General features: G+C 42.2%; 1 protein-coding gene across 7 annotated transcripts in view; it reads left to right on the top strand.

Moving 5' to 3' along the window:
* Window positions 1–15,623, top strand: part of tenm3 (teneurin transmembrane protein 3) — a 329,661-nt gene extending 314,038 nt beyond the window's left edge. For all 7 annotated transcript variants that reach the window (XM_019879750.1, XM_019879749.1, XM_019879748.1 and 4 more), the window contains 11 exons: window positions 893–1,090; window positions 1,994–2,053; window positions 2,473–2,817; window positions 2,962–3,206; window positions 3,302–3,483; window positions 5,575–5,777; window positions 7,892–8,002; window positions 8,536–8,678; window positions 8,785–8,909; window positions 9,824–9,954; window positions 13,177–15,623. In XM_019879750.1, the coding sequence (XP_019735309.1) occupies window positions 893–1,090; window positions 1,994–2,053; window positions 2,473–2,817; window positions 2,962–3,206; window positions 3,302–3,483; window positions 5,575–5,777; window positions 7,892–8,002; window positions 8,536–8,678; window positions 8,785–8,909; window positions 9,824–9,954; window positions 13,177–13,932 (2,499 nt within the window). In that variant the 3' untranslated portion in view covers window positions 13,933–15,623. The remainder of the gene's footprint in view (window positions 1–892; window positions 1,091–1,993; window positions 2,054–2,472; window positions 2,818–2,961; window positions 3,207–3,301; window positions 3,484–5,574; window positions 5,778–7,891; window positions 8,003–8,535; window positions 8,679–8,784; window positions 8,910–9,823; window positions 9,955–13,176) is intronic.
* The last annotated feature ends 10,479 nt before the right edge of the window (window positions 15,624–26,102 follow it).

Genomic DNA, 26,102 nt, shown 5'->3' with positions numbered 1-26,102 from the left:
AGAGAGAGAGAGAGAGAGAGAGAGAGAGAGAGAGAGAGAGTGACAGAAAGAGAGAGAGAGAGAGAGAGAGAGAGAGAGAGAACACAGTGCAGAGGTCATGAGTTTGCATCCGGCTCCAGCCTTCTTGTGTGGCGTTGACATGTTCTCCCATGCCTGGTTGGGTTTTCTCCGGGTACTCCGGTTTGCTGCCACATTTGAAAAACGTCAATTGATTGAATGCTCAAAATCAGGGGTGTCAAACCCATTTTCGTTGCGGGCCACATTTTAGTTACCGTTTCCCTTGGAAGGCCATTATGACGGAAATCATATAAAGAAGTCAAAAATAACGGTTTATTCAACTATTGTTTACGTTACTGTAATGAGGTGTTTGGCAGCAAGAAAATGCTCTTATTTATTGCATATGAGAATTTGAAATTTTTGTTCATATTTTAGCCATGTTTGATTTGTTTTCGCGGGCCACATAAAATGACGTGGCGGGCCGGGATCTGGCCCCCGGGTCTTGACTTTGACACCTGTGCTCTAAATTGTCCCTCAGTGTGAATGTGAGCACGTATGGTTGTTTGTCTATGTGTGCCCTGTGATTGGCTGGTAACCAGTTCAGGGTGTACCCAGCCTATTGCCCGAAGGCAGCTGAGATAGGCTCCAGCATTCCCACAACCCTCGTGAGGATACATTAAATATCTTGTTTTTGATGTGTATTTGATAAAATATAAGTTGAACATGATTTGGAAATCATTGTGTTCTGTTTTTATTTATATTTCACACAATATCCCAACTTCATTGGAATTGGGTGTTTAAGTTTTCAAGTCATTTTAACGTAATTTAATTGTCTCCAAAGCTGGAATTACTGGACCGTTGATGTGTTACATACTCTTTTTGTCTGTCTCAACAGTCCATGGTCTTACTGCTGCATAGCCAGCACCAGTACATTTTCGATTATGACTCAGGGGACCGCCTGTCAGCTGTTACCATGCCGAGCGTGGCTCGACACACCATGCAGACCATCAGATCCATCGGCTACTACAGAAATATCTACACTCCACCGGAGAGCAACGCCTCAGTAACTGTGGACTACTCTGAAGAGGGACAGGTGTGTACATCAGTAATACTGACGATGGGCATGACTTTTAACATGACGCCATTTGCCGTGACATTTAATTTTAGATTAGATACCGTACAACAGATTTCCCCTTTTTTTTCCCTGAAAGTAACTTTTGACCATAGAATAACTATGCCTGAAAATAAAACAATGTATTCATAAATGTACCGCACGTTAAATGCTTTGGTCAAAACACCACAAGGGTCAATAATTCCAGTACACTTTGCAGCCCCTTTGAAGCAGCCAATGTGTTTATGTCCGTATGTTAATTTTACTATTACGAAGAAGAAAAAACAAGTACGAGTAAATAACATCTGAGCCCCCATGAAACAATAAAAGCTTCGTTTGTATTTTAACTCATTGAGCTAGACCGAGGCTTCCAAATTACACACACTCAATTACGGTGCCAAATCTGTGCATGTTAAATTTGGGTTTTTATGGTTGTGATGGCTGTGTGAGTGACTGCTTCCAGTAGATGTTTAAACACAAAGAATTTGTCTTGCTGGAGACACACGAGTACTTTCGGAAAAAAGGCACCGGTAGAAAATGTACATGTAGTACATCAACACAAATTGACAGTTAGTCGTTCAGCACTATGAAGTGTCCAGTAGTTTGGTGGAACTGATCACATACAAATGTGCAGATGAGTGAGACCGATGAATACAGTACTGATGGCACAACAGTGAAAAACATACTGGCAGTGCAGAGATGTGCAAATTGACGGTGTTACTATGAAATTATCAGTCAACTATTTCAGAAATATGTAATGAAGACATCTGGCGACGATGTTGAATATTGACAGAATGCATATGCCTGCTTATAGGTGATGGACATTGTTGAGGTACATAAATATGTAAAGTCTTAAAATGTATGACTTTTTCTCTCCTCTATCAGCTCCTTAGAGTTGCCCATCTTGGAACTGGACGCAGTATATTGTACAAATATCGCAGACAGGTATTTCATTTCATATTTCAAAGGTATTATCAATGTACTTACATATTTACGATAGTGTTTAAGAAAAAAAGCAGGGTTGTTGTCTTTCATATTGTGTTTATCATATGGGTATTTCATTGCTGACGATGTTCATTCTCAACGCTACGGAGAACAGAGGACTCAAGTCTGGATGTTTGCGTCAAGGTTCCGTTTTGTTTGGTTCTTGACAGCAGAGTGAGATCAATAGTGCACGGGGAAATCAGGAAGCGCACAAGCAATATCAGGCGGTCCCCAGGGTGTCTGAACGGCTTTTGTAGATGCTGCAGTGGTGAATGAACAGGAGTGTTTGACAGCTTGTCTCAACTACACCGAAGGCGATAGGACGTGAACGGTATCTGGTGGTGTGAACCAATATGACACCGTTTTATCTTTCTCCTCAGAACAAGCTGGCAGAGATTCTTTATGATTCGACTCGGGTCAGTTTCACATATGACGAGACGGCGGGTGTGCTGAAGACGGTCAACTTGCAGACCGAAGGGTTTATCTGTTCCATACGATACCGCCAAATTGGCCCACTGGTGGACCGGCAGATATTCCGTTTCAGCGAGGACGGGATGGTGAACGCCCGTTTTGACTACACCTACGACAATAGTTTCAGAGTCACCAGCATGCAGGCCGTAATCAACGAGACGCCGCTGCCGATCGATCTCTATCAATTTGATGACATATCAGGAAAGGTGGAGCAATTTGGAAAGTTTGGAGTCATCTATTATGACATCAACCAGGTAAGACGGCTTTGCGTAATTTGATAATCTGGTCATGAATATGACGTGTGTCTGCAGAGTGCAGAGTGACATTGGAATCCTCTTGTAAGAGCACAGTCAGGAATTGAAACAACTGACTGCCTTTCGTTGTGTACACAAATTTAGATCATCTCCACAGCGGTTATGACCTACACCAAGCACTTTGACCAGCATGGCCGCATCAAGGAGATCCAGTATGAGATCTTCAGGTCTCTGATGTACTGGATCACCATTCAGTATGACACCATGGGCCGAGTCACCAAGCGCGAGATTAAGATAGGACCATTTGCCAACACGACCAAATATGGCTATGAATATGATGTTGATGGACAGTTGCAGACAGTCTCACTCAATGAAAAAATGATGTGGAGGTAAGGTATACACCATATAAGGAGTTTTTATTTTTATTTTAACGCCATTAATAGGAGATTGCTGTTGTTAATAGCCTTCACAACTGGACTTGCAGGTATAATTATGACCTAAATGGAAATTTACATTTGCTGAATCCGGGAAACAGCGGTCGGTTGACACCTCTGCGTTATGACCTGAGAGACAGAATCACTCGTCTGGGGGATGTTCAGTACAAATTGGATGAAGATGGTTTTCTCAGACAGAGAGGGGCAGAGATATTTGAGTACAACTCCAAAGGTAGGAACCAAAAAATCATTTGAACAATGATTCAACTTAAATACATATGCAATTGCACTTGGTCAAGATGGCGACGCTTACGGGTGCAGCGGCTGGTATGGGCGCAGAGGCTCATAGCGCTCCAGTTTGGTGTTTTCTTTTCCTTGTTTTCCTTTCATTGTTACTCATCAGAACCTCATTGATGTCGGTCTAAGGTAGGGGTGCCCAACCTTTTTTGAGCAAAGATCTACTTTTCGATCAACCAACCTCCCGCAATCAACCTATTACACTGACACACGCATGCCATTATGAGCAACAGCCATAACAGCCCCTCAGATGAACGAAACGGAAAAATACAGTAGGCACAAGAGTTTCTGGGTTTGTGAAAAGGAATTCACTGCCTACCTTAGTAGAGACCTGACACGGAGGCATGGGGCTCACTTTTGCAGCATGTTATCATAGCTCACGTGTACCGTTTTAAAATGCTTCTCCCGGCACTCTAGATTCCCATTCTTTGCAAATGCCCTCGCTGAATTGTACATGGAACAAACTCTTAATGAGAATAATAACAATAAAAGATATCGCTCAACGGCTCTGATCGCAAAATTGCGATTCCAGATTGCTGACCCCACCAACACCAGATCCGTCATCCACAAAATGGACGAATTGAAACTACAGATGACCAGTGTGGTCCGGAACTGCAGCGTTATTTTCATCACATAGACCAGGGGTGGGCAATCCCAGTCCTGGAGGGCCGCTATCCTGCATGTTTTCCATCTGTCCCTTCTCCAACACACCTGATTCAAATGATCAGATCATCAGCAAGCTCTGTCGAGGCCTGAACAATTGAATCAGGTGTGTTGCAACAGGGACAGATGGAAAACATGCAGGATAGCGGCCCTCCAGGACTGGGATTGCCCACCCCTGACATAGACGCATCGTCACTCGTGGATAGACGATGCTGCAGTTCAGCTAGTAGAACGTACGCTACACTGGCAAGATAGATACAGATGCACCATGCCTAAGACGGTTCCAGCCACTCGCTCTCCCCATTAAGCACATTATTCCGTTTTTCACGATGAAATCTGTATTTTAGCTTAGCAATTGACATGGCCGGCCCGGTGGAAAAGTGGTTAGCGCGTCGATCTCACAGTGCAGAAGACAGCTGGGACAGGCTCTAGAACCTCCTGCAACCCTTGTGAGGATAAAACGGATCGGAAAATGGATGGATGGATGGATGAATTGACATGGCTTCTCCATCTTCTGTTAATTACTCCTCGTCATCCCTTCCTGAGAACGATTCTTTCTTTCTTTTTTTTTTTTTTTTTAAAGTAAGATTGTGTTTTCCTCGGCGTATTTATTTATGAAATTTGTACTGGTCTAGTCGGGCCAGCATCTGTGTGCCGATACAGCGGCGTACAAACGTAGGTAACGTAAGCACGTCACACCACGTTAGTGGGTGTGTCTAGCCCATTTCCACAGATGGGGAAAAAACTAATTGAATTTTAGTTTTGCTTTTCAATGTGTTTTTATGAGGTGCAAAAAAGCCTATTTTGAGCCTCACAACAGTATACAGATATGTGGGGCCTCAAAGCATAATTTCTCAAAAAGAACATACAGGTTCACAGTTTTTCCATTGCCGGGGTCGATGATCAAAGTGCATTAGGGTCACGGGAGTTTTGTGCTCATTTTTTTGTTTTACTTTTGTTGCATTTTTCCTGTTCAGTTGCATTCGGCCATGTCAGTCAGTGTGTAGCAGGCCTTCAAGGATAGATGTGTTTTTCAAATGAATACTGAGATCCTTGTGTTGCATAGAAAAGTGTTTATTTATTTATTTATTATCTCTGATTGTTTTATCGCTGTGTTTTTATTTACGGATGTAGCATGTTAAATCTTTTGTGCTAAAATATTTCTTCTTTTTTTTTTTTTTTTTCTCAAATCCGTACTGTGTTGTTTGAATCATAACCTTAATTTTAAAAAGTCCATGTACCAATAATACGGTTTTACCATGATGTCCATTTGGACCCTCCTGGCATAATGTGATGCTTCTAAATTTACACACGGCATCTTTCACTTTAAATCTAATGTTATTTTGCCTGTTGATTTTGCTAGGTCTTCTTGTTCGGGTCTACAGTAAAGCCGCTAGTTGGACCATCCAGTACCGTTACGATGGTCTGGGTAGACGAGTGGCAGCTCGGAACAGTCTAGGACAACATCTGCAATTCTTCTATGCTGACCTGAACTACCCCACCAGGATCACGCATGTTTATAACCACTCAAGCTCCGAAATCACCTCCTTTTACTACGACTTGCAGGTAACTCTTCTGAATTTCTTTTGTTTTTATGTTGTGTTTGTCTTATCAAAAAAGCTGTTGTACAGCCAGATAGGTACTTTTATATCAAAGGAAAACAAAGTATCACCTTAAAAATAAGAAGTCGTTGATGGTGTAGTGCAGCGGTCCCCAAACTTTTTCCTGTGAGGGCCGCATAAGCTTTCGCTTCTGTGATGGGGGGCCGGGGTCATTCTGGAACAGAAAAAGGGTGACCGCAAGAGTACGGAAATGTAAAAATGGATTGTTTTCCAGAAACCCACACAAAATGAAGCCGCCTCTTGACAGATGAGACTGACAGACGTTTCTTTGCGCTGAAAGAAACAAAAACAAAAACGTCGTTTGTCCACTTTGGGTTAAATACCCTGCATTCTATTTTTCTCTTACCGAACCTTTTCGCCATGATCCCGTTCTCTGAGAGAGGGGCGGGTTTCGGATTTTTTTTTTTCTGGCGTTGCCAGATAACGGCACAGAAAGATGCACCAAATGTCACCTTATTGTATCTGTGTTTATGAAATAGTTACTAATTAATAGTTAATAATGAAAACAGTTCAGAACTAAGGAATATTTTATTGCAAAAGCCCAACTTTGTGATCAAATACAAATCCACATCGATGAAAAATAAATCAAAATACTCTGTGGTATTTTCAGGGGGCCGGACCAAATGCGGAGGCGGGCCGGATCCGGCCCGCGGGCCGTAGTTTGGGGACCACTGGTGTAGTGGTTCACTCGCTTGACTTGTGAGCGGGCAGCGTGGGATCGGTTCCCACGCAGTGACAGTGTGGATGTGGGTGTGAATGGTTGATGTTTGTCTCTCGATGTGCTCTGACAGACTGGCAACCAGTTCAGGGTGTAGTCCGCCTTTTGCCCGAAGTTAGTTGGGATAGGGTCCAGCACCCACCGTGCATGTTGTGTGTGTGTGCGTGCGTGCGTGCGTGCGTGCGTGCGTGCGTGTGTGTGTGTGTGTGTGTGTGTGTGTGTGTTTTTTTGACGGCTGCCACTCGAGGTACCGAAAAGGCATTGGACGAATTAATATGTGCACGGCAACAAATCTAAGCCGAAATCTGATTGTACCAAAAAAATAAAATAAAAATTAATCCACAGAGGACTGAAAGTCACGCAGTCAAGACATATGCAATGAAATGAAGACAAAAGATTGTTGGAATTTTATTATTTCCACTTAATTTAAGTTGTAAATGTTGATCTGGGTTTCTGATTGTGTTTGCGCTTTCAGAGAAGGCCTTGAAGGCCCTGACAGAATGCCACTGAGATATACATATATATATATATATATATATATATATATATACAGTGTCAATGTAGGCTGAAAATGATTTGCAAATCATTGTACTGTGTTTTTATTTCCATCTTACTCAATGCCCTAACTTCATTGCAATTGGGGTTTATACAATGGAAACCGTGAGCCAGTGGTCTCCCCTTCCACAAGAGTGAAATCTGTCCTCACAGAGGTTTTTAGACGGATTGATGTAAAAATAAATAAATAATAAACTCCCACAAATAAAAATCTTGGAGAATGCTTACCAGATAGCTGGAAAATGTGAACAGATTTTTTTCCCCACTTATGTGTTGCGATATTATTGCAACATGTTTCTGTTGCTCTTTCTGGAAAAGGAAAGAAATGTAAAACATTTTATTCGAGTCTTACGCTCTCTGGTCAGTGCTAAATGGCTTGGCTTATTGCGATTTGATGTTGTTCTCAGCTTTGAATTTATGGCAGGCTGTTTGCCGCCAGCTCCCTTCCAGAAGCCATTAAAAAGATCATGACCCTACATAATCTGTATTAGAAGGGAAAGTAGGGGGAGCTTTATATTTTGAAGAGGCCCCAATTAATCAACATATTTTGTTCAAACAGATGCTGTTGATATGTGTACTGTAATTTCTGTTGCGCCAGGAGCGCCACAATCAATTAAGCTAGAATTACATCTCATAACTCCAATTCTCAGTTGATAAATTTTCAAATCTATAGCAATTTTCTACATTTGTGTGAAATAAAAATGCTTATTGCACAAGGCCTTGTTTTTCCTATTAGCATATTTTACATGAATGTGTATTAAAAAAAATTTATATATATTGCACAGGGCCACGTTTTTGCGATGGAAATCAGCAGTGGAGAAGAGTTTTATATTGCGTGTGATAATACTGGGACCCCACTGGCTGTCTTCAGCAACAACGGACTCCTACTCAAGCAGGTATGTGTCGTCCCTTACCCAATGGTCGTCTTAGCCACAATTTCCACAGCTTTTTCACAGCACACTGTCCTGTGAGTCGCAAGGGGGGGGGGGGGGGGTTGAAGTCAACTCGGGAACTTCCCAACGTCATATCAGAGGCTTAACAGAGGCGAAACCCGACCAGCCAACGCCGAAGTGTGAAATTCAACATCCGATACTGCCCTTTTGAATTGAAAGCACTCGTCGCTGTCACGCCGACATTGTCCTGTATCTACCGGTAAGTATGTGAATGTGGCAACCCACGAGAATTGCGCGCAACGCACACATGTTCCTTGGCAATAAGCCGTTTTAGTAGGACTTGTCTGAAAGGGACAGACAAATACATCCCGGCTCTACGGTTTACGCCTCTGATGTGCCAATTTGCACAGAATCAAGTGTGAAAGCAGCTTGTATGCGTGTTTGCTTGGGACATCAGGAATGAATAAATGTGCTGGTGAGAAGTTTATGACTACAACTTTTCCAAATTGACAGAATGTCTTCCTTAAAATGTGCAGGTGCAGTACACAGCGTATGGCGAGATTTATTTTGATTCAAACCCAGACTTTGTGCTGGTCATTGGTTTCCACGGAGGCTTGTTTGATCCTTTGACACGACTGCTACATTTCGGAGACAGAGACTATGACATCCCTGCTGGGAGGTAAGTTGTCCCTGATTCCGTCTCCTTTGCTTTGTTCTGATATTCTGAGTCCTGTGTGCCACCGCTTTGTCAGTGATTGGTCAAACTCTGACGTGTCCTCTTGTAGGTGGACAACCCCTGACGTCAGCACATGGACCAGGGTTGGTAAAGACCCTCAGCCTTTCAATCTTTACATGTTCCAAAGCAACAACCCCATCAGCAAAATCCATCAAGTCAAAGAATACGTGACAGGTAACACTGAATTATCGAGTACAGTTATGTTCATGATGAAAAAAATCGATTGGCACATGTCGTGCATAAAAACCAGGTTGTGACAAACTGGGTCTCAAAGTCATTTTGCAGCCAGCCAGTTTTGCAAAAATGCGCGCTCAAGGTTTGTCATCGCTGTAATTGCTGAATGGATTTCCCAGGGTGTGATTATGTAACTTAAATCGGCTTACGTGTTGCAAGGGCTTACACAGACGCATTAAACGTCCTTATCTTCGCCATCCAGTTGTAGTCATTGAGGACGCATTTCTCTTTTTACGCATAAAAATATATCCTACTACAACTTAAGAAGGGATTTGCCTTCATGCTGTCAATTTCTTTTCGACATGCACTCACAACACAAACGAACGGCAAAATGCACATGTTGCTTCATAAAAAGTGAAATGTGAAACCATCCTTATTGTATGACTTTTACAGATTGAATTAATATGGAAAATGAGCCTTGTCTGCAAATTATTTCGAGGTTGTTCATTTGTAAAACATTTTTGACAACTCATTTTTGTGGTGTCACTCGTAGAGGTGTCCCTGCTGTTTTACTCACCGGTCCATAAAACCCAGCCTCTTCATTTTTCTATTCGGGGGCCCGCTGCTAACAGATAAGAGCCATTCCATGTCGTTTGCGTGACTCGGGGGATATGCACCCAGTAGAAAGCCATCAATTGACTGGGAACACAGAAAGCAAACTGTGTGAATGAAAGCACCCTAAATTGTGTTTGATCTTGTGTAATTGCACTGAGATTGCATTGTTTTTGGACAAGTGGGAATATTATTATAAGAGCAGCATCATTAACTGTGCCATGTGCAACTTGAATTTCTTAGTTGCACTGAAAATGGAAGGAGGTGGTTTTAATGTTTTTTTGCTCTGCCTGTCTTTTGAGATATCAACATCTGGTTGGTCACGTTTGGATTCCATCTTCACAACGCAATTCCAGGATTCCCCATTCCAAAATTTGACTTGACACAGCCATCGCTGGAGATGAAAAAGAGTCAGTTGTGGGATGACCTGCCTGTGAGTAATATTCACACACCCTCAAAACAACAGTTGTTCTGTTCCCCAAAAATAAACATCATGCCGATAGCATATACACAGAAGTCAACATTTGGCAGCTGTTTAAATACTTTGTGTTCATTCAAATTGTGGAATTTTATCAAATAACATATCCCGACTATTCATTGACTACGTAGTATTGTGATAACATAAATATAACACATTTTTGCAACCATACAGCGCATCGTGTTAAAATGTGCAGTCTCATTCGGGGTGCCATTTCTGTTTTTAACACATATATACATTTAATAATAATATTAAGGCGCACCATTGGACGCAGGCAATGTAAAACATGCGATCTTAAAAAAAAAACACGGTGGCATGCATGCATGCTCGCGTATGTTTTTAAAAAGACAGCGGAAGCAAAACCAAGTTTGGTTGTACTTTATTAAAGTGCTTAACAATGTACTCACATGATTTTTTGATCAATTCTCATCCTCACATCCCTCAGTCGTAATCTTCTGTATCTGAAATGAACAGCTGCTCAAGTTCACAATCAAACGTGCCAGGTTTCCTCGCGTCAATGTTGGAGTCAGTCTCGTTGCCGTGCGGCTCCTCAGAAATGAAACCGGCCGGCTTTTGCAAAAGCTCGAACAACGGTGCAAGCAGACACGTTAGCTAAAGCATTGACGTTAGCGCAAACATTCACAATCCATTTACAAATTGTGGTGTAACTCGTAACGCCCACGCCGCTCGCAACTTCACTTTAAACGCCCTGTTTACACCGATGCCCAGCAGTTGGAGTTCCTTCGTCAAGCCTCGCGGAGTGATGGCAAGCTCCGAGTTCATTTGCTGCACTTGGTTTTTCACAGCGGCTCTGAGAAGAATCTTTTTATTGAAGTAGAAGCATAAGATAGCCAGCTTTGCCTTGTCAACGACCGGATGCTGCTGCGCCACGGCAGTCCTTGCCCAGATGGCTAAATGGCGCCGTTTCATAAAACGACAGCACCAAGAGTTGATTGATCTTGAATTCTCTCATGCTCCTCTGTGTAACTGATAGCTTGCAATTTACGATGTTCTTTATAAGAGTGTCTCTTCATTGGTGCCATTTTCGGGGGTCCTAAGCCAAACTGATATTGTTTTGCACAAGGCACATAACAGCAATATGTACACTTACTAGGGGCGTGACTTTAGCATCCTCTTTCACACGCACCTTTCCCCACATGCTGTCCTCAGTCACGTCTGCCTTACCTCTATACAAGCAGCCTGATGGCACAATATCAGTCAGTCAAGCAGAGCGCACATGAAAGTCACGCCACAACATTCACAGATTTTTGGAACTCAGTGCACACACAATGCGTGTTGCATTATTAGGCGCCCTGTCCATTTTGGAGAATATTTAAGACTTCCAAGTGCGCTTCATGATCATGAAAATACGGTCAATTAAGAAATAGAAATGCACAAACACAAGTGTATGTAAGTCAGAACGGTGACAGACTGAATTGTTTCCCATTTCAAAAAATGTGTTGAATTAAAACAAAGACATTAACAGGCAACAGCAAGGGTACGAGACAATTCAAACTAAAATTGAGTCCGAAACAAAGAAATTTGGGAAGCGTCTTCAACCAAGAGAGTGCCGATAACATGAGGAAATCAAGAGGCAATTTCACGTGGGGAAATGCACTAAAGCAGAGAGGCTGAAGTGAGCATAATGAAAAAGGAAATGAAGCGAGGAAAGACATCCAGGAAAGCCAATCATTCTTCCCCTTCTCAACAATTTTGGTTTTTGTCCTCTTTCTTCCACTACGTCACTTTGTTTGTTGACAGGAAATAGCCCAGATGCAACAGAACAAGGTACAGTTTATGAGATTGGGACTCAATTACTTGCATTTTAAAAAAGTGAGCGAAACAGCAAATAAGAAACAAACAAGGGTGTGGAAAAGATCATGACAGATTCAATTCTTATCAGGGAAAGAATGAGACCGTGACAACTAGAAAAAAGGAGTTGGCTTTTTCAAGGATAAATACGGTACTTTGGATTCTTTTGTTCTGCTTTGAAGACACAGTACAACATTCTCCTAACGCTTACCAGACTCACACAGACCTTGTAGTCCCTTGTTGAGTATGGTACATATCAAGTCTTTTGAGCCCTAATATACGTGGAGATAGTATACGATTCATTATCATGATGGTCTGCGGATCTTTTTTTCCAGCTCTACTTTCTACTCGCACAAGCTACTGACAATCATTTTCAAACAGGCTACTTTTTTAATGTTTTGTGCTCAGCCAAAATTTGTGGTACAAGTGAATATGGATCCCTGTGGGCGAGGGAAAACAATCACATTTTAGTTTTTGGGTGAAATTCCAAGATGAATCTGAAATGCACGAGACCCTTTACTGGTGAGCTGAATTTGATCTTTTTTTTGGGGGGGATACGCATATCTAATTGATCACTATTTCATTACTTTACATCACAGGTGTCAAAGTCAAGGCCCGCGGTCCAGATCTGGCCCGCGAAAGCAAATCAAGCATGTCAAGTTCCATGATGCTCGCTAAAGTCTGAACCAAAATTTCAAATTATCATATGTAATCCACAATAACAGTCATTATTCTTGACTTCTGATTTTAAAACTAGTTATCCATCATTTCGTTGCATGCTGTATGTGTAATGTGTTTAACTACAATGTGGCCCGCGGCAAAAATGAGTTTGACACCCCTGCTTTCCATAAATCTCTATGAAGCAATACATTTCCTGGTTCAGTTAGAATCGGCAGTCAAGCAAGCTTATTTTCAACCTGCGCTTACCCTTTCGACATTATGGGACCAAGACAATACCAAAGGACCACCTATCAACAGCCATTTCTGCGTTTCAACCAGGGAATTGGCCACCGGGCTTCAAGTGTCAGAATAGATAGAATCACCAGGTTGCAAAAGAGAAAGAGACTGGAAGAATCAGCCAGGCATGGAAGCAGATGGCCCTGGAAATTCAAATGCATCAACTTGTTATGGATCAAAGTTCAGCTCGTTGAGCAAAAAGTCCGAAAGCCAAAAACGTTTGGAGAAGGTCAAATTACGTTCACCCGAAAAAACATTCTCGGTTCATTCTGCTATCCGCTTGCTTCCTTCCTGCAACTCACTCCCTCGCGCATTTTATGACACTACAGTGTATGTTTATGAATGTGCATGTGAGCATTTCAAGTAAAGTCAAATTTAATTTTGAACTCTGTGTCTCATGTATGGCAGTCGATCTCAGGTGTCCAGCAGGAGGTGACACGTCAGTCTCGGGCCTTCCTGTCTTTCGAGCGGATGCCAGAAATCCAGCTCAGCCGACGCCATACGGACCACGCCAAACCGTGGCTCTGGTTTGCGACAATCAAGTCTCTCATCGGGAAAGGAGTGATGCTCGCTGTTATCCAAGGCCGCGTGGTGACCAGCGCTCTCAACATTGCTAACGAGGATTGCATCAAAGTGGCCGCGGTCCTAAACAATGCGTTTTACCTGGAGGATCTGCATTTTACAGTGGAAGGACGGGACACCCACTACTTCATCAAGACGAGCCTGCCCGAGAACGATCTCGGCGCACTGCGGCTCACCTCGGGCCGTAAATCGCTGGAAAACGGTGTGAACGTGACAGTGTCACAGTCGACAACGGTGATGAACGGCCGAACGCGGCGCTTTGCTGATGTGGAGCTGCAGTACGGCGCCCTGGCACTCCACGTGCGTTACGGGACAACGCTGGACGAGGAGAAGGCTCGCGTCCTGGAGCACGCCAGGCAGAGGGCCTTGACCAGCGCCTGGACCCGCGAACAGCAGCGCGTCAGAGATGGCGAGGAGGGAGTTCGCCTGTGGACGGAGGGAGAGAAAAGGCAGCTGCTGAGCGGTGGGAAGGTTTTGGGTTATGACGGGTATTACGTCCTGTCCATAGAGCAGTACCCGGAGCTAGCTGACAGTGCCAACAACATCCAGTTCCTACGTCAGAGTGAGATAGGGAGGAGGTAACAGGGCATCCGTAGATGCTTTATTTCGACACCGAGGACGGGTCGGAGAATCCAAAAAGATGAAAAACAAGTTCCGTTTGAACAATCAATGGATGTCACAGACTGAACTGTCTTCAGAGTCAAACGTAGACATTGAAGAGCCCCCAGGTTTGCAAATATATTTTTCTCGGAAGACAATAAGGCGCCACAATGATGATGAAACAATCAGGTCAATATAACTGATAGAGAACAATCGAATTTTAAGAAACAAGAAAAGTTTCAGTCTATTGACCAATGCCTCTTCTTTCTATCTTTCTTTCTTTCTTTGAACTGCCTTGGAACAAACAGCATATGCATGCAAGCCCCGCCCTTTCACTCAGTTTATTTGGAAGGCGGGGCTAACCTGACTGCTGTGTGTCATGCCGTCAAGCTGCGAGGATAGCGGAAGCAAAGACTGGTTTAGAAAAGCAAACTGAGCATTTCAACACCTGTCACGGCTAAATGAGTGGCCAAGCATTTCAACAGTTCTAAACCGTCTTGAGTAGTGAACAGAACAAATGTCTATGGATCTCTCGCCGAGGTTGCCAGTATCGTTGAACCGTGGAGCCAGATGTAACCTTCACCGTTGCTTTTTGTCCCCTACGGGCCAACGTCTATAAGGATCTCTTGTTTCTCATGGCTGGAGCAATCGAACAGGAACTGTTGTGGACTTTCTCCGAGAGAGAAGAGCACATAAAATGACTGATTTGTACGAAGGGAAGGGAAGGATAAATCTGTCTGAATATTTTTGTTTTGTATCGCATCGAAACATTTTATTGTATTTACATTGAAAAAAAAGGGGCATATAAAAATGAAGAACAATGCATTTACACACTTTAACAGATATACCACTATTTCTATAATTACGGTCCCAACCCCAGGAACGGACTATGAGCTCGACCCAACAAAATTTGACATTTTAAATTGTATTTTATGTTTTTTCTCTATGATCTGTTTGTTCAGTTCACATGAACTCCTACGCATCCACTCGACATCAACAGCTCCCATTAAGAAGATAGGATAGTGCCATGGCTGTTTATGGTTCTCTTTGGATGGACTGTGCGGGCCCAGTCGTGGTTCTGCGTAACACTGATCCCCTTCTAAGTCCAAAGGTCTTACAATTCAGCAAAATGTGACTCAGTCTTATAATGCATAGAACTTGTGCTTTTATCAGTCAAAGTTGGTAGTATTGCTTGCAATAGAAACGTTGTCTTGGCTTTTCGGAGGGAGGCGGGGGTGGTTGCTGTGAGTAGGGACTACTGTTGCTTCTCTCGACGTTTTTGCTTGTGTCTCTTTAAGAGGAGAGTGTTTCGCCATCAGTGACTTTGAGTAACAGTAATCAAGAATCGGTGTGTATGTTTTTCTATTGACTGTGGGTCTTTGTATTCTTAGAGAGTTTTCCTTGTGTGTGTTTGTTTTCAAGGGTGGGAAAGGAAATCAGAATCATTCTGAAGGACAGTGTACTTAAACAGAGCATTTACATCATACAGTATGCCACAATTGTTTTTTGTTTTTTTTCCCACAGACAATTGAGACAAGTTGATGTGTTATGGGTTTGATTATCTTTATGTTGAAGGTTGAGAAATTCCACTTAACTGTACAACAATACTAGTCTCAGAAAAAGTAATTAATGTACAGTGTTTCTACAGTAAACAATAAATCCTTTGAAACTCCGACTTGTTTCTTTCTTGCTGCTGTTGATTTAATTTGAGTTCGTCTTAGTTTGTATTAGACATTCATAATAAAGACCCAATGAGGAAGGAGACACTTGATTCTGGTACCAATCACTCGAGGGGGAAACGAGGAGAAGCGTTGGGTTTCAGTTCTCTGCACGTCACCCAAGGATCTCCCCGCTCGCCCTCTCATTTATTTCTCATTGGGAATTTAATACCCTTTTCCCACTGAAACTAGTGGATAGTAGTGATCCGTGGCGACACGCAACCAATTGGCATATTGTCCCTTTCCCATTGACCAACAGAAGGCAATTCTGCGCCCCCCTCCCCCCTTCCACCACTTTGCATCTGGTTACGTCACCACGCTGTGATTGTGTAGATGAAGGGTGCCCATTACGTCGATCGCGATCGACCAGCAGATCAAGGACTCGTCCCAAGTCGATTCGAGGGGTGTTGAGCGGGAAAAAAAACAAAACATTTGTGTCTCTGTGCATGTTAGTAATATATTTTTTGTGTTAATGCACACTGCACCCTAATCATTCAATCAGATTGTTTCACACAAAGTATGTAAAAAAGAAAAGAAAAGAAAGCAGGTCATCTTTCACCTACGGTGACGTGTGACTGCGTCAATGGAAGTTGTTAGCGCTCAGCAGTCTGCAATTGCAGCTTGTGATCAGAGTTGTTTCGTTGTATCTTTTGTCGTTATCATTATTCTCATTCAGAGTTTATCTACAATTCACCGAGGGGATGGGCAAAGAATGGGAATCCGGAGGGCTGAGAGAAGCATTTTAAAACCGTACGCGTGAGCTACAATCGGTAACAGGCTGCCAAAGTGCGTCGCGTGCCTCAGCGTCAGGCTATTGCTCATCATGGCATGCGTGTGTACGTGCGTGCGTATGCGCGGTAACGGGTCGATCGCGGCAGTTTGGTTGATCGAAAAGTAGATCTTCGGTCAAAAAAGTTTGGGCACCCCGGCGTAGATGATAGTGCGACAGATTTCTTGGTGGTAAACAAAGCAACATGGAGGAGAGTGTTCTTTCTTTTATCATGCTTTTTACCGTCCTCAAAATGGTCGAAAAGCAGCGGAGGATCAACTTTTTGCTACGACTGAGACAACGCAGACGACGTGAATTTTTGGCCGAAATTGCGGGGGGCGTGCTATATACGAGGCCGATGGCGCGCGATGTTATCAACACTGGCCAGTGAGCCTTTCCCACTGCCCAAAAATGTGTGTTTACCCATGGTTTTGCGGCAGTGGGAAAGGGGTATAATACATGGGTGTGTCCAACCTAAAGGGCGAGGGCTGTTGAAGACACACACTGAACTTGTATGAAAACATCATGGTTTTTCCAGACATTGGCATACCTTTGCTGCAAGTCCTACTACAATGACCACCATTCAACTTCAAAAGACCGGATTATATATAGGGTATTTTTTTTTACACATTTTAAAATATTTACCAGGTTTATTGATAAAATGTCTAAAATGCGTTGCTCAAAAGCACACTTTTTTTTTCTTTTTTTTTTTAATTAAAGCAACCTGATTTGATGGAGAGAGGAGTACGGGCTGAATTTGAATCGCTTAACTTGAAGAATTGGATTGAAAAGCTGAATTTGAATTACCGGTACATAAATTAAATTTATACTGATTAATTTTGAATCTTTGCATTGAAAAAGCAAATAAGCATTGTACAGTTTGAAGTTGAATTTATTAGTGTTAGGGTTTGGATGTAACCCCAAAACGAACGACAACAGACAAGGATGGCATTAGCCGAAACTTGGCGTAGTTTATTGGCTTTGCAAAGTCAACTCAGGAGAATTCAAACTGAAAACTCACTTAATTGTGATGGGTCCAGCAACACCAATGCGTCGACCCACGCGTCGAGCTCACAGAGAAATCCCTGCGTCGGTGCGCTTACTGCTTCAAGACAATAACGTGACCGATGCATGAACTGCGTCGACACAGTCCAGGGGGCGTCGACGCCGCAAAAGCCCGCCAAACTGTGTTTATAAGGAAGTGCGTCTGTCGACGCGATGCGCCTGCCGATACGATCCAAACCTCACCCTTGCTTGTGGAAGTACATGCATATTATGGAGCAGCTCCAGGGAAAACAGTGTGGGACCATTTTGACCTCCTTTTGGAGAATAAGGTATTTATTCAAATCTCCTTGTCTCACCAAGTGCCTCTCAGATTTTTGACACGTCTTGTTCCATTCTAATTCAAATTAATTTCAAGGTAACTCCTAGTTTACTATTCACATATTTTATTGCAGGTGAAATGTCGAATTTGCCATGTAGAGTTATCATATGCCAACAAAAGCACCTCCTCCATGCTGAGGCATTATCGGGCCAGGCATGAGAATGAAGTTCCCCATAGACCCAGGATAACTTCAGATATACAGCCATTCTCTTACCTTTTCACAGTTGTTTTGTCGATGATTAATTGGCAATCAGTAATTATTATTGGTTTACTCCCCACTTCATGTTTGACAATCAAGCTTCCCGGAAGCAGTTGCTCAATCAGGCACTGCTGAACTTCATTGTCAAGGACTGCCAGCCCCTCAGCATTGTGGAGAGTGAAGGGTTCAATGAACTGATTCAGGTCCTTGAACCCTCATATGTTTTGCCGACAAGAAAGGTCCGTGTCAAAGTTCCTTTAAGTAGTAGTTGATGTAGATGAGATGAATCGCCTTACTTTAAATGTATTATTTGCCTTTGGTTTAATTTTCAGACCATCAAAAAAATGTTGGCCAACAAATATCAGGAACAACGGGAAAAAGTGAAAATGGAAGTACAGCGAGCTGTGGCAGTGAGTATAACAACTGACGTGGACCTCTGTGAACATGGAGGCCTACTTGCCACTCACCTGTCAGTACATTAATTCGAATATGCAGTTGTGTTCATCAGTGTTGGAGTGCAATACTTTTCACGGAATCACACTGCTGACAATTTGGCCCAGGTCAAAAGGGGCATGAAGGAGGACTGGGCCATAACCAACAAGTAAGTGTCTTGTGAGTGACGCAGCACCAAACATGATCGCGTCCACTTGACACCTCCAAATTCGCCACTCAATGTGCATGGCACACAGTCTTAATTTATTAGTTAGAAAATTATGCGATCAGGTCCCTGCACTTACAGACATCAGAAACAAAGCTCGGCACATTGTCACATATTTCCATTCAAGCACTACAGCCAAGGAGAAGCTCGCTCAGGTGCAGCAACAGATGGGACGGCCAACCCTGAAACTCATCAACGAGGTGCCAACACGCTGGAACAGCACTTATGAAATCCTGTCAAGGGTGCATGATGAGAGGGAGCCAGTGTAGGTATCTTTGGCCTAAAGATAGATTTGACTCCACTAACAGCTGATAAGTCACCATCATAAGAGAACCACGACTGGTGCTTTCTCCATTCCATCAAGCTGCAGTGGAGTTGTCTGAAGAGAGGCGAGTGTCTGGTTCTAAGGTCATCCCGATAATGAAAATGCTTTAACATGCACTTGAGCATCATGCTTCAACCTTGCACACACAGGCAGCCATACAACTCCAGGAACACCAGATGCGTTGAGTCACACAGTCCGGAGTCTATTAGTGTGGTAACCTTAGCAACACTTTTAGACCCCAGATTCAAATCACTTGGATTCCGCAGTTCCTCCAGTTGCACGGAGGCCATATCCAGACTACGATCTGACTGCGTGTGTGTCATCGGACGCACAATTGAGGCCCAGCCCGGACCATCACAGCCCTCTGACACTACATCTGGCATGTTACTCATCATTATTTGTTTTTGTAAATTGTTCTAAATGCCAATTTTGTTGGGTTTTGTTTTTTAGATGACCCGTGGCAGCATTTGGATGATGAGGTGGGGAGTCTGGGAAGAGGTGCAACAGCAGATGCTCTCTCTGAGGTCCAGCGGTACCTGGCAGAGGGGAATATTGTACGCAAAGGAGTTCCTCTGTACGCCGGCATCATCAGTGCCATGCGAGCGTCTTCTCCACAGCAGGGGAAATAGCGTGCAAGAAACGCAACAGACTCAAATTCAAAACACTGGAGCAACTTATTTTTCTGAATAAAGATTTTTGAAGACAAAGCCCACTAGCATCCTCATTTACATAATTTTCACATTATTCAAACATATTGAATAATACAATATGAATGCATAGGTGTGAATGATATTGTATACACTTCATCATCAAATCAGCCAGTTTAGTCTGTCAAGTGGGTTGCCTGCAGGGATTTTGAAATTCCAGCAGGTGTCAGTGGTCAGCAACACAGTATCAACACAGAATCAGCACAGTATGTCATTGTGTCAACACGCTTCATGACGCCTCATGGACCCATAACTATCACTTAGCATTTGAGTCGGAGCACAAAGAGTCCACGGGGAGAGGAAATGTCCACAGAGGAAGTGAAAACTTCACAAGGTGTCTACAAGGGTTTGCTGCAGGGTGGTTACAACACAAACTTGCACTGAGGACTGGTTTGGGAGCCAACTTATACCAGCCCAAATGAGCTGATGAGCAACAGGTGGGTGATGAGCTGGCTGGCGTCAGGTGTGAGATGCAGAGCACCCCTGGCTGAGGAGGCTGCCTGGTAGGCCCCTCCCTAAAAATTAGTTTGCAACCAAAGTCCAATCGACTTAAAACTGAATTTAAAATTATGAAATGTTACCAACTTTTCAGACTCAAGTCAGAATTTTTCTCCAAATAAGCAGCAAAGTTGGTGACTTTCAGTTCAAGAATGTTGCTGTAGTGATGCATATCGACTGTGATGTTTTTCTCCCCCTCTGTGTGCCCTCTGTTGAGTGACAGAGAGCTGTCGGGGGTGTGCCGTCACTTTTGGCTGTGCGCGCTGAGATAAAATGCATCTCTGGTTTCAGTAGAACTGCAGCAACCATGACAACCAGGACTTCTTTCATACTTACTCCATTGTCCGACAGCAGAAACAGAAAATACGTGATTGAGAAAAACAAATGACGAATTCACCTCTATTAAAATATTCTGAAAGTGGACAGAGGAGCAGAGCTCAGGCTTTTCAAGCTATTTTTATCTGATGTTACGCACCTGGGCGTAATCAATCAGCTGTATTCGATTGTCTTGATTTACTTAGCAATGAAAGTTAGATGTCAACATCCAAGTGAAATCTTATGTTAATTTCACGTTCACAAAAAATTATCCGATTGTTGCTGTGAGGAGGCGTTCGTTTTGGGGGGGATTTTTCTTTTTGGCTAATTTGGTATGATATTTGAAGGAAACATTGAAGGAAAGAAGCTAAATATACAAAATGTAAGGTACAATTGTCGAAAATAATAATTCTCTAAATTTGGGGGTTGGAATTTATTATTGTATTCTATGATAACTGGACTCATACTGTAATAGTCATGGAAAAGTCTGGGAAAATAATTTCAAGACAAGAATGGGAACTCTGATGCACATTTAATCAGTAAAAATGTCATTATTCATTTATTTTCAAATGTTCTCATTTATTTTCTAATATTCAAATAAGGTATATCTTTCAGGTCTACTAAAATATTAATCTTCATTATGTTGATAATTACTGATGGTAATAGGGGCATTAAGGTTAATAACTGTCTGACAACTTGCAAACTCATTAAAAAATTGTTCTGATCTTAGGATCTTCCATCTTAAATATTACTAATTTATCACTGGTCTGGCAGCTACTTTTAATACTGCCGTATTAAGACCCCTACTTACGCGACCAAACCTTGACCCAACTATCTCTAATAATCCATTTGAACTTGTTCAGTCAGGATTCAGGGCAGACCACTCTACTGAGATAGCTCTTGCTAAAGTGGCGAATGATATTCTCCAAGCTATGGACTCCAAGACCTCATCAATACTATTATTACTCAATCTTAGCGCTGCCGGTGACACCATCCATCCAAATATACTCTTCGAACGCCTCAAAACATGTGTTGGTGTTTCAGGCGTAGCACTTTCTTGGTTTAGTTCTTACCGCTCAGACAGGACGCACCATGTAATTTACGGCAATACGACTTCTGAGTTTTGTAATATTTCATGTGGCCACTTTCTTGGTTTAGTTCTTACCGCTCAGACAGGATGCACCATGTAATTTACGGCACGAGTCCTCGAGGATCTTTATATCATCGTAAATAATAGCCGTCTATTATTTAGCATCTACATGCTTCCGCTTGTTGATGTAACATTCGTTTTTACTGTTATTCTGATGATACCCAATCATATATAGCATTACAAATAATAAATTTGCGCACTTACTGTAAACTAGATGTGTGCCTGACCGAGATCATCCCCGATGAAACCTAGATGTTGATCCGTGGTTATCCTCGTTATTGGCACAACTCTGAGTCTTGATAAAGGAACTACAGTAATCCCTCGTATCTCACGGTTGATTGGTACCAGCCCCCCAGACGAAAAATGAAAAACCGCAAAGTAGGGTTTCCCCCCGGGAATTTTCATGTCTGTGTGTGGATGTAATGTTTGTATACAGTTAAATGTGAAGCGAGATTTTACAGCTGTTCCACGGTATGTTTGCACCCTCTGTAGTGAAGGTCTGAGACTACAAGCAGTTGAGAACAGACCAGTTACATGTCTTGAAATTTCTTTCATAACAAGAGGCAATATTTTCCTGTTGAGACATTCCGTAATTTGAAAATTTCGTATGAAGAGACGTTCATAAGTAGAGGTACCACTGTATAACCCCTTTATAGTCAAATTTTCAGATAGCAGCATGCCAGGAATTTTACTTTGGTTATATTCCTGGCGTGGTCTCGTGTGCCTTTGAACTGGTATGGTTGGGGGATAATGAAATTTGACTTTTTAATGATTTTTCAAATCATGGGTAGTAATGGTCAAAACTGTAGAATTCAGAGGAGTTTTATTTGGAAATGTACTTTAATTGGATACCTGGGGTTGTTGAGTGTGACCTAATACTGGTCTTGTTAGGGCAGGGATCGGCAACCCAAAATGTTGAAAGAGCCATATTCGGCCAAAAAAACCCAAAAACAAACATGTCTGGAGCCGCAAAAACTTAAAAGCCTTATACGGTATTTGCCTTACAATGAAGGCAACACATGCTGTATGTATCGATATTAGCTATATTAGCCTACTATGAAAATGACTAACTTGGCTACAAATACACAATAAGCCTTCATGATTAAATGTTTTTTCCCTTGCAGTGCATATCCTGTAGAGCAGCGGTGCCCAACCATTTTTGACGGAATATCTACTTTTCGATCAATCAACCTCCCGAGGTCGACCCGTGACCGCACACACGCATGCCATAATGAGCAACAGCCATAACAGCCGCTAAGATAATCGAGTCATGGGACGCACTTTTGCAGCGTGTTAACTATTGTAGCTCAGTTAAGCTCACGTTTACCGTTTAAAAATGCTTCTCTCGGCCCTCCAGGTTCCCATTCTTTGCCAGTACCCTCGGTGAATTGTACATGAAATGTTGTTTTTTTTGTTTTTTTTTTAATGACAGCCATCTGACTGGCATCCCGTCCTGCTAATAAAAACGTGTCGCAGGCTATGACGCAAATCTATTTATTCTACGCATTTTTACAGCATTGGAAAACGTTAATAATGTTTGTGTCATGCTTGTACTCCTACAGAAACCATATTAAAACAAAAATATATTTACCTCCCCCATCTTTTTCCGTTTTTAAACATTTTTGAAAAAGCTCCAGGGAACCACTAGGGTGGCGCTAAAAAGCCGCATGCAGCTCTGGAGCCGCGGGTTGCCGACCCCCGGGTTAGGGGATAACGAAATTAGATTTTTTTTTTTTTTTTTTATCAGGGGTAACGACCTAAATTTCAGATTTCAGAGGAGTTTTATTTTGAAATGCAAGAACAGATTTGTGTGAAAGTACTTTGGCTGGTGTACTCAGGTAGTCTAGTGTCCTGTGGAACCAGTCTGGCTGCGGGATAACGAATTTTAATTTTTAATGACTTTTCAAGATGAGGTAATGGTCTAAACTGCAGGATTCAGAGGAATTTTATTTTGAAATGTAACATCAGATTTATTTGAAAGTACTGGTTTCATTGGGGGATAGTGACATTTTAGTTTTTAAATATCTTTTAAAAATCAGTGTTAATGGTTGAAATTGTAGAGGAGGAGTTGTATTTTGAAATCCAACGTTAGATTTGTGTTAAAGTTTTTTGGCTGCAGTCCTGAGGTCTTTTAGTGTCCTGTAGATGTGGTCTGCATGAGGGATAATAACATTTGAATGCTTTTTGGGTTTTTTTTAAACAGATGTTAAGGTCAATCATGGCAGATTTTAGAGGCCTTTTATTTTGGAATGCAACATCAGACCTTAATGAAAGTACTTCGGCTGGAGTCCTGGGGTAGTCCAGTGTCGTAAAGAACTGGTCACTTGCGGGATAACAAAATGTGTGGTTTTTTTTGTTTTTTTTTTTAAACCAATCAAGGGACAATGGTCGAAACTGCAGAATACCGTAAAGTTTTATTTCTTCAAATGTTTTTTTCGCAGTTTTATGTCATTGCATTTTTGGGTATGCATTTATTTGTTTGTTTCTGTTTGCTTGTATCATTTCTGTGGTTGCAGCGTTCGTCTGTTTGCAGCAACTAGTGATTACTGCATGTGCATATATTGTGTACATAATGTGTTAAAAAAATTGCTATCAACATTGTTTTTTAGAGTGAAACACTCAATACATAAAGCACAGCAAATGTTCAGGGAGAGCTTATTCCAAAGTTTTGGTCCTGCAAACACATGCCTTCAGCTCTTGTTTTCAACCATGAATGGGGACAGTTTAACAATAGCTGGTATACAAACATTTCAGACAAGTGTACAGGAGCCAGGCTGTTCAAGGATTTTAACACAAACTAAATTTTAAATTGAAACCTAAAAGACACAGGCAGCCTATTAAGTGACTGCAGCATTGGCGTAATGTGATCTCAATGCTCTGTCAGGAGGCGAGCAGCCGCATTCTGTGAACCAGCTGTAAGCGATGACTGGATGAAGCATTCGGGGCATAATGCAGGAATTGCAGTAATCCAGGCATGCGGTAATAAATGTATGAATTCGTTTTTCCAACTGGTCAGAAGGCAACTAAGATTTCTAATTTAGGCAACCAGTCACAGCTGAAAGAAGCTTGCTTTCACCACTGCGCTGATTTGCTTATCCCGTTTAAAAGAAATGTCAATCATGACGCCAAGGTTCTTTTCAAGGGAACTCTGAGGAAGACCAAGGTCAGTGGTGTGCGCAGGTTTAACAATCACAATTCAGTTTTATTTTCATTTGGGTTTAGAAAATTACATTTCAGCCAATCCTACACTTCTTTGAAAAGACACACGCAGTTGTGTATGGCAAAAGGATGAGAGGTCATTTAGGACCCCTGAAAGAGAGTAAATTTTCAAGATTAAAAAATAATAATAATAAACAAAATAACAAATCCACTTAATGAGTGTTTAAGAGGAAGAGCGAGTCCACTAGGGCAGTAGTATTTGGATATAATGCTGATGGGCAGTATAGTGTATTGAGGGCAGTGCGATCAAAGACTCTTCAATCACAGGGTAGATCGCCCACATCAGGATAAATGGAGACTTCAGTAATAAGCGAAGAAGCTAACAAGCTCCAGCTGGCTACCAGTGCCATATCTAGCATAAAATGTTTGGTAAGATGGTTTGAGGGGCTTTATGATAGTATGAGTGGCAGAATGAGGGTATGACCATGCCTATATGAGGAAACAGTAGGGTGAGGAGCAACAGTTGTGTGCTATGGACAAAATTTAGTGTCTCCATATAGGTTATTTTTAGACACCAATAATACAGTATATATCCTGATGCATTACTTTTTCATAAAATTACATGAAATAAATTGCAGTTTTTGATGATCTTTTCTCCATTTTTTTAATATAAAATTTCAAATAAGGTAGACCACAGAACTGAATGAATACAATGAATAAAACAATTATCCAGTAGCCGAAAATTACTATTCAAAATATCTGGCAGTGCAATTACTGTTCAAGGATAAAATGGAAAAACTGAAAAAAAAAAATACACCCACAACAATGTACCACTGTCACGGTGCTGACCTTCTCATTTCTGCCCCTGGAGGGCACTCATGCCTATTAGGTGTGTTCTTATGGCACAGGTGCCCAATAACTCGATCGCGATTGACCGGTAGCTCGCGGACTGGTCCCTAGTCGATCGTGAGGGGTGTAGAGGGAGGAAAAAAACCAAAACATTTGTGTGTCTGTGTGCGCGTTATTAAAATGACATATTTTTGTGTAAGTGCACACACTTAGCATCCTATCAGTCTCACTTTCACAAAAAGTATTTTAAAAAATAAAATAAAAAGCAGGTCACCTTTAACCTACGGTGGCCTGTGACCTGCATCACCGGAAGTTGTTAGCGGTCAGCACTCGGGCAATTGCAGCTTGCAGTCAGAGCTGTTGCGCTGTATTCATAGATGGCAATGGCGAGTGATGAAAAAAGCGGAAGGGGCGTGGCGTT

This window comes from Hippocampus comes, unplaced genomic scaffold (assembly GCF_001891065.2).
Source record: "Hippocampus comes isolate QL1 unplaced genomic scaffold, H_comes_QL1_v1.1 scaffold158, whole genome shotgun sequence".
Lineage (NCBI taxonomy): Eukaryota > Metazoa > Chordata > Actinopteri > Syngnathiformes > Syngnathidae > Hippocampus > Hippocampus comes.
Note: the sequence above shows the minus strand (reverse complement) of the source record. Positions and strands in the feature narration are given on the sequence as shown.